Source organism: Muntiacus reevesi, chromosome 2, assembly GCF_963930625.1.
Source record: "Muntiacus reevesi chromosome 2, mMunRee1.1, whole genome shotgun sequence".
In the NCBI taxonomy this organism is placed as follows: Eukaryota; Metazoa; Chordata; class Mammalia; order Artiodactyla; family Cervidae; genus Muntiacus; species Muntiacus reevesi.
Window position 1 is genome coordinate 144,628,985 of NC_089250.1, and position 8,077 is coordinate 144,637,061.

Genomic DNA, 8,077 nt, shown 5'->3' on the forward strand with positions numbered 1-8,077 from the left:
AGCCGTGAAGGAAGAGGCAGAGCCAGGCCGCTTCTCCAGGGCAGCGGGGAAGCGAAAGTGGGTCTGCAGAGAGGCCAGAATCCTGAGCACGCAGGCCCGCGACGGCCTCGGGCAACAGGGCTAGCGGCCCGGGGGGTCCCGAACCTTAACGAACCTCGCCCCGAGACTGGGCGCAGGGCTCACAGCCCCTCACACGATCCAGGCCACACTTGCACGTACACTCACTCTCGGAGAATAAACACATAATGCACGCGCCCGGCCCCCACAGAGCGCACACAGTGAACACACCACGCACAGCCGCACCCGAGGCCCGCCGAGCCGGAGCCTGCGAAGACCAGGGCCCGCACTTGGGTTGGAGGGCCTCTCACATCACAGGTTCTTGCTGTAGCGCCCGAAGCTCGGCCAAAGCCATCCCAGCGCTCGGGGCGGCGCCCGGGTAGCTGCTCTCATCGGAGCCGGATTGCCTGGGAGAGGGTGAGCTAGAGCCCAGGCCTCCCTGATCCCAGCTCCTCCCTCCGGTGCCCAGACAAGTCCCTCAGCCCTTGCCCTCGGTCGCCGCCGCCACCCTGCGCGATGGGGCCAGGAGACTAGTCCCGCACCACGCTGCCCGGTCGAACGAGTCGGACCTCCAAGCCCACGCGCGCTGTCAGCGAGGCTCAAGAAGCCCACGGGCAGCCTGGCGGAGGCACGGAATCCAGCGCAGCCGAGAAGACTGCGTCGGGGCGGCTTGAATCCGCTCCCCAAACGGTGTGGGACCCTGCACAGCGCGCTCTCCCCGGGCCTCCTTGGGTTCAGCCCAGGGCTCAGCGTTCGCCTCTCTCCCCTTCCCTCCGACGACTGCAGTCCCTCCTTCCGCCCGCCTTCTCTCTGGCCTATAGAAACAACGAATTCCTCCTCGTCTTTCCAGGCCTGGGTCCAAAGCCACCTCCTCCCTGAAGCCCCCTCTACCCCAAGCCCGAAGTCGTTTCTCCGAGCTCTGCAAAAGGCGCTTCCCTGCCCCTCGGCCCAGTCCCCTCTGTCTTCGCTGGGGGCCCCGTCCGCTAGACTGGGAGTTCCTTGAGGGCCGGAACTGGATCAGATTCGTTTCCATTTCCCCAGCCCCCAGCGTGGCCTGGTGCAGAAAAGACGCACAACAAACATTTGCTGAATTGAATGGATTTTCCCCTTTATTTTATTAATCCTTCCCCTTCCTTCTTTCCTTCTTTTCCTCCTTCCTTCCTCCCTCGTTATTTTTTATTTCTTGGTTATATTCAATTGTCATGTTTTTCAGGCTCATTAAATCCATTTAGAGACAAAAGAATAAAAGGCAGAAGGGGAAGGAGGGGGAGGAGGGAAGGGGGAGGGGAGGGGGAGGCCAGGGAAGCAAACAAATAACCCGCTTTAACTAGACGGGCGGATAAATGGCCCCGTTTCTCCTCAGCCCCGATGCGCCTGCTTAGCTGCGCGCCCCGCGGGCCCCGCAGCTCGGGTGGGCTTAGCCCCGGGGCCGCCGCCCCCAGTCCGAAGGGACCCAGCAGGGCCCGGCCCGGGGCCGCGAAGCGGGGAGCGGCCCGAGGTGCCAGGGCCGCTTCATTGGGATTCATGGGCGTGTTGGGCGGGCGGCCTCTGGCTCCGGGCGCGGGGCGGGGGCCGGGCGGGGGCGGGGTGCGCACGGCGGGCGCAGATGCCCGAGTGACCGCCGCGCCGCGGTCCCTGCGCCGTCTTTGTGCCGGGGAGGCGCGCGCGGGGACCTAATCCATCAAATTGTCTACAAATTGTGAAGAAAATTCAAAAACCATATGGTCGCCAGCGCCGGCGCGCTCTGGGCTGCGGAGGGCCGTGGCCGCGCCCGCACCCGGAGCCACGGGGGGCTGGGCCCGGCTATTGTCGCCTGTCAGCGGCCGCCCGGGTCCATTCGTCCCGGCCTTCATGGTCCGCGCTCCGAATTACAGACCCATCCATCCTGTGAGGGCGATTTATGTCGCCCGGGAGGAACCGGCCTCACGCCGGCCCGGCTGCCCGGCCGGCTCTTTCCTTCTTTCGCTCTTGCCGCTCCTCTCTTTTCCCCATTCCCTTTTTCTCTCTCCGTCTGTTTCTCTGTTTCTCTCTCTCTCTGTGTAGCTTTTCCTCTTTCTCCCCTCGTCTCTGTGGCTTTCCACTTTCTCGATCAGATTTTGAAGTGTTTTTTCTGTTCTCCTTTTTCTATTTTTCTCCCTTAGTTTCCTCGTGGACTCGCACGTTCCGGATTCAGGCCCCGGGGCCCCAGCGCCTGCCCGAGAACAGATGCGCATTTCTCACATCAATTTTGCTTAGAAAGAGAGCCGAGTGGCCTGGAGGCGGGACCTTCCTCTAGTGACAGCGGCCACTCGCCAGCCCAGTGATAACAAAAGCCCAGAGAGAAACCCGGTCCGTTCGGAAAAGTGAAAGCTGCCCCTGTTCCTGCCCCAGCCGCACTCGGGGGGCTGGGACACCCCCACCCCAGCCCCCGCAGAGTCCTTGGTAGATTTATGTCTCTGTCCCCAGCAGCGTTCGGGGCCCAGAATTTGTGAGCGTTACCAGAAATCCATCCCAACTCAGACGCCTCGGGCTCACATCTTTCTGTGCCCGCGTCAGCAATTTAGTCTGCCCTCGTGCCTTTGGCGTTATTTTCTTCCCTCCCCCAAGGCTGAGGCCCTCTGGCGAACCGAAACTTGGGAGCCCTGAGGCTCCACCCCGCTGTCCGACTGAGCTGTACCACCCAAGGCTTAGCCGGTGTTCCGGGGAGCGCAGGAAGAATACCCTTGGGTCCCGGCTGCGATGCACGAACCCCAGGGCAAGTCCCCCCACCCTCAGCCTTTGCCCCACATAAATTAATTTTGCACCCGTGGCACCCTCAAAGTACGCACAGATTTCCTCCCAGCATTGTACGCTTCACTTTTTACCCGGACCTGGCGAAGCCCGGTTCTCTCGCCCCCTCACCATTTGGTAGCTGCCGCGTGTTCGTGGGCAACGAGCGCCTCCTCTCTCTCACCACTTCCCCCTCACCCTTCATTCTCACGCCTGCCCCGAAACTCCTCCAAATCGCCAAGGCCTAGGCAGCCCGAGAGCAGGAGCCGAGAGACACCGAGCCTGCCGCGGCTTCACTGAAGAAGGTCCACTCATTCAGACACGGTCACCGCCGGTTCTAGTAAAATGGCAAAGACTTTATTTATCGGAGAAAGAGGCCTTAGGTACAGTCCGGGAGGGAGAGGGCAGGGCAGGAGAAGGGGAGTGGCACGCGGGACCCACCCTCATCCAGCCACCCTTGTCTGGCCAAGTCGAGCTAGGAGCAGGGCATTGGAGACTGCAAGACAGACCCAGAGCTCTGGAGGAGGTGGGGTGAGGATTTAGGTGGGCCTCCTCTCAGTCTCTGTCACATGCAAAGAAATTCTAAAAAGAGTAAAAAATAACGCTTGGACTTTGGGTTCCATTTTCGTTGGTTGATTGGTTGTTGGATTTCCCCCTGCTTTGTCCCTAAGACCCAGACCCCAGTAGTCAGTCCAAGGCAACCAAGAGAGGGTGGGAAGGAATCTTTAAAATAACATTTCTGGGCATTAGGAGGCAGAAATGGCATCGAAAACAGACTTTTCTCTCGAGGGGTGGGAGGTTGTGGGGGGAGAAAACATTAATTTGAAACTTGCAAGTCAGGACCCGGTTGTCCCCCTCAGTCCCTTCCCACGCTGGGGGGAAATAAAGGCAGAAGGGAATAAAAGAAATCAACTGCAATAGGTCTAGGGAGGTGAGGAGGGAGAGGGCCGGTGCATTCGCCACATGCAGAGAAAAATCAAAAAGTCGGGGCGGCCCCCTCCCCCAGACCTCGAGGTAAAGTGTTTGTTACCCTCGATTCTGCCTCGCCCTCAGCAAAGCCGGCAGCCTGAGCTTCGAAATCAAGGAAATCTCCGAAACTTTAACAAATAAAAGAAAGGAAGAAGTCAGGCTGCGGTGGGAAGAACCCGGTATATAGGCTTAAATATTTATACAGAAGCCAGACAGAATTGCGCGGCGAGGGCTCCCGGGGCGGTGGAGGCCGCGCGCGGCTCGGCCGGCCAGCCCGGGTTTATTGCTTCGAGAGGGAAGAGGCGGCTGCCGGGAGCCGAGTCCGGGCCAAGGATGGGGAGAAGGCGGGAGTTGCAGAGGAGGTCCCAGCTCCCCTCGGCGGTCCGGTCCGGGAGGCGGCGGGCATCCGGCGCTCGGAGCCCGGGGGCGGTGGAAGATGCCGGGCGCCGCTCAATCGTCCACGTCGATTTCTTCGTCTTCCTCGTCCTCCGAGCAGTCCTGGCTGCTGGCTGGCTGGTCTGTGAGCGGGGAGGCTGGCGAGAGCTGCAGGGGCCCGGCGCCCGGGGCCTGCGGGGCGCCTGGGGGGAGTGCCGGAGAGCCAGGCCTTGACTTAGCCCTGCCGCAGCCGCCGCCGCCGCCGCCCGCGGCCTCCGAGTTCTGCTCGAGTTCGGCCAGCGCCACGATGTCCATCTGCCCGCTAGGGCCCAGTTTCTTGGCGGACTCCACGTCGGCCTTCATCTCCTCCAGGTCCCGTTTAAGCTTGGCGCGCCGATTCTGGAACCAGGTGATGACCTGAGCATTGGTGAGGCCCAGCTGCTGCGCAATTTGGTCGCGATCGGCGGGGGACAGGTACTTCTGGTAGAGAAAGCGCTTCTCCAACTCATAGATCTGGTGATTGGTGAAGGCTGTACGCGACTTTCGTCGCTTTTTGGGGGTCTGCCGCTGCCCAAAGATGGTCATCCCGTCGCGGCCTGCGAGGAAACCAGAGTATAGGCTTGCGCCCGGGGAGAGGAGACCCCACCCCGGCCCTTACTCACCCCACCTAGACCCATCCGGCCATCAGTCTGCCGCTGTTCCCTTCTCGGATTAGATTCGGCCACCTGGACTAGGGCAAGCCTAGGCTACGGCAAGCCCCCTTCCTCCATCTCTCGTCTACCGGAAGTCCCTAGGAAAAATTGTTTTGATCTCTGCCCCGTCACCTGAGAGTTCGTTTGAAAGACCCGAGGTCGCTAGAACATAAGAGAGCCAGACAGGGACGCTCTGACTGGGTGTGAATGTTGACTCTCCACCTCGTCGTAATCAACACGACTCTACTGCTACCCAAAAGGTCCCAGCAAAGGCTCTCCATTCCGCACCCCGGGAACAGGGCTAGGAGTGACCAGGCCACTGAGAACGGGAGGGAACCAGGTAGACCGCGGAGAGATCTTGGGTTCCCGCCTCCGTCCGCGGTCACTCTAGCCTATCCCGAGGTCCCTAGGAGACAGGGTTTGGGTCCTGTTCCACGCATCTCCACTCCCAGTGGCAGCGGCTTGGGTTGGAGGGCCCTGACGACCGGCGTGGGGGGTGAGGCGGGCAGAGACACGGGGAAGTAAGCGTGGGACACACGGAAGAGGGCGCGGGGTGCTGGGCGCGGGGGAACCCAGTGGTGGCGCCTACCTTCGGCTGCCTGCAGGACGCTGACCTCCAGCCCCTTAAAAGTCTTGCTAGCGAGCTCCTCAAGCGCGCACAGCGGCGAGGTCTGAGAGAGCAGCGCGCGGCCCGCCAGGGGCAAGCCGCCCGGCGCGTGCTTGTCCGCGGCCGCCAGCAGGTGCGCCGCCCCGCACAGCGAGTAACTTCTCCGCACAGACGGTTTGTTGAGGATGTCCTCGATGCTGAACGGCGTCAGCGGCTTGTTGGAGTTGGCGGGAGGCGGCAGGTGGTCCAGCGGGCTGCGCCGCCTCTCCTCCCCCGGCGCCGCCTTGCTGTCCTCCTTGGAAGTCATCTCGGCCTCGCTTGGGGGCCCGGCCCGGGCGGCTCGGGCCTCGGGGACCCAGCCCGCGGGCAGCTCGGGCGCCGGACGGCGCGGCAGGCAGCAGGCGGGAAGCAGGCGGGAAGGAGGCCGCGCCGGGCAGGGCGCGGGCCGGGCTCGGGGCCGATTAGCGCAGCAGCAGAGGCGAGCAGAGCCGCACGGGGCCCCGGGAGGAGGGCGCTGACGCGGGCGCTGCCGCCGCCGGGGCTTCCAGCAACCCGAGGCCCAAGCCGGGGCGCGCCGCGCGGGGCTCCAGTTTCGCCAGCCCCGGTGCTATTTAAAGGTGTCAGGTGGCTCCGCGGCGGTTCCTGGCCCAGGGTCCTGGCGGCAGCAGTTGGAAGAGCCGAGGCGAGGGCGCCGATCCCGTACTGCGAGGGGAGGCGGAGAGATGGGGCAATTGACTATTGCTAACAAGTTAGCCTTGATCGAGGAGTAATCAATTATCTGCAGCGGCACTTCTCTCTCTCTTTCTCCGTCTTTCTCCTCTCTTCTTTCTCTCTGTTCTCTCTCCTCCCGTTCTCCCTCCCTCTTTCCCTCCCTCTTCTCTCTTCTCTGCTCCCCCCGTCTCTCTCCTTCTCTCCCTCTCCCTCGTCCTCTCTTTCACTCTCTGTCTGTCCAATGCAGGCGGCTCTAAGTTGGGAAGCTCATTAATTAGCGGGCCTGGGGTAGGAGGAGCCGGCTGGAATTAGCCTGCCTAATGCGCCTGTCAGTCCGGGCGCTGCGCCGCGCTCGGCCCGAGCTGTTTGTAAATTACATTAGCCGCGCCTTTATTGCACCCGAACCTCCGGCGACTGAAAAGCCGCCGCCCCCACCCCAAACTGCGAGCCGCGCTCCCGGAGCACCCGCCTCCCGCCGGCCTGGCTGTGATGGCAGCGCTGGCCCGGAGATCTCGGGCTCTCCAACCCGGGATTTGGCGCCCGAGAAGGGCAGCAAGAGCCCAGCCGGGGAGGTATGCAGCCGCCGCGCGGGCCAGGTAAGACCGGGAGCCTGGGTGGGCTCCGTCGCCACCCAGAGCAGACTTTGTCGAGCTGAGATCAAGGACGCAGCGCCCCTACCCCTAGACACACTTACCCCTCACCCACGGCCTTGGGCGACGCGCCTGGCGGAAGGAATCTGCAGCCCTCCGGGTGGCCCGCGGTAGGTCCGAGGAGGTTCTGCAGCCCTGGGTGAGGCGACACAGGACTCAGGGGTAGGGGAATCCCAGGGGTTGGGGGAGGAGGCCAGTCCGAGGACACAGCCTTACCCAGCCGAGAGGTGGCGGGGGGAGTTGTTGATGGCTCAAGGCACCTCTCCCCTGGCCGGAGCCGAAGCGACAGCCTTACCTCCTCCCGCAATTTTGCACACTCTTTTCGGGCCTCTGCTCTCCGGGCCGACTGGGGCAACGGCCCGTTTGGTGATCGGCGTCCGACCGAGGTAACCGGCCCGGGTGCCGGGGCTAACGGGGCAGGCTCAGGGCCTCCCCGCTGCGCTCTGCCCGGCCCCGGCCGGGGCCCCGCTGCCGGCCCCGCCCAGCCCAGCGCCCGGCTTGAGTGCACCACCAGGCCGACTCCAGCTGTTCCGGATGCGGGGCGGGGGGCCCAGAGGGGGCCGGGCCACGGCTAGGGCTGCGCTCTCAGGAACCCGCAGGGAGCTGGGGTTCGAGTGAGACTGGGCTCTGGCAACCCTGTGTCCCGAACTCTGTGCGTATCAAGCGAGCATTTGTATGCATCGGTATTTGAATGTGTTTATGTATTCGAATATGTATATATATATGTGGTTCTCCATGGATATATTTGTGTAAACGTATGTGAACTTGTGGGTATTTGGGCATGCCTATGTTTTTCATTCCCCTGAGGCACCCAAGAGGGTTGTGCCCCTAGTTTTTTTTTCTCTTGAGTCCTTCCTTTGGTTTGTATGCAGCTACTTGCCCTGCCACCCTAGTTTTCTGTTTCTGCCCCCGTAGAAAGGAGGAGAGGAGGGGACTGGCCGCAGCTGAGGGAGGAATAGCTGCTGTCCTCCTCATACACAGCCCCAGCCCTTTCTCTGGCTTTGTTTGTAAACTCCAGGGCAGGCAGCGCAGTCTGGCAGCCCTGCTTGGTCCAGAGACGGCTCCAGAGAGGCCAGTGCAGAGGACCGTGGCCCGACTCAGAGGCTGGGATGAGAATAGGACTTCTTGGGCTTCTTGCCCTGTCCTACCTGCTCCAGAGAGAAAACAAAGCTGGGCTGCGGGGCAGGGGACAGGTTCTTTTCCTGGAAGCCTCTAGCATAGGGACCTCTGAGCATCAGATCAGTTTCTTTATCTCCAGGTTAGTTGTT

General features: G+C 62.4%; 1 protein-coding gene across 1 annotated transcript; it reads right to left on the reverse strand.

Annotated features, from left to right (window-relative positions):
* Positions 1 to 3,140: 3,140 nt before the first annotated feature.
* On the reverse strand, positions 3,141 to 7,269 carry LBX1 (ladybird homeobox 1). The gene is made up of 4 exons (XM_065920078.1): positions 7,105 to 7,269; positions 6,854 to 6,944; positions 5,431 to 6,150; positions 3,141 to 4,745 (listed from the first exon to the last, which is right to left on the reverse strand). The coding sequence occupies exons 3-4, from the start codon at positions 5,753 to 5,755 to the stop codon at positions 4,225 to 4,227; spliced, it is 846 nt and encodes a 281-aa protein (XP_065776150.1). The 5' UTR covers positions 5,756 to 6,150; positions 6,854 to 6,944; positions 7,105 to 7,269; the 3' UTR covers positions 3,141 to 4,224.
* Positions 7,270 to 8,077: the final 808 nt, after the last annotated feature.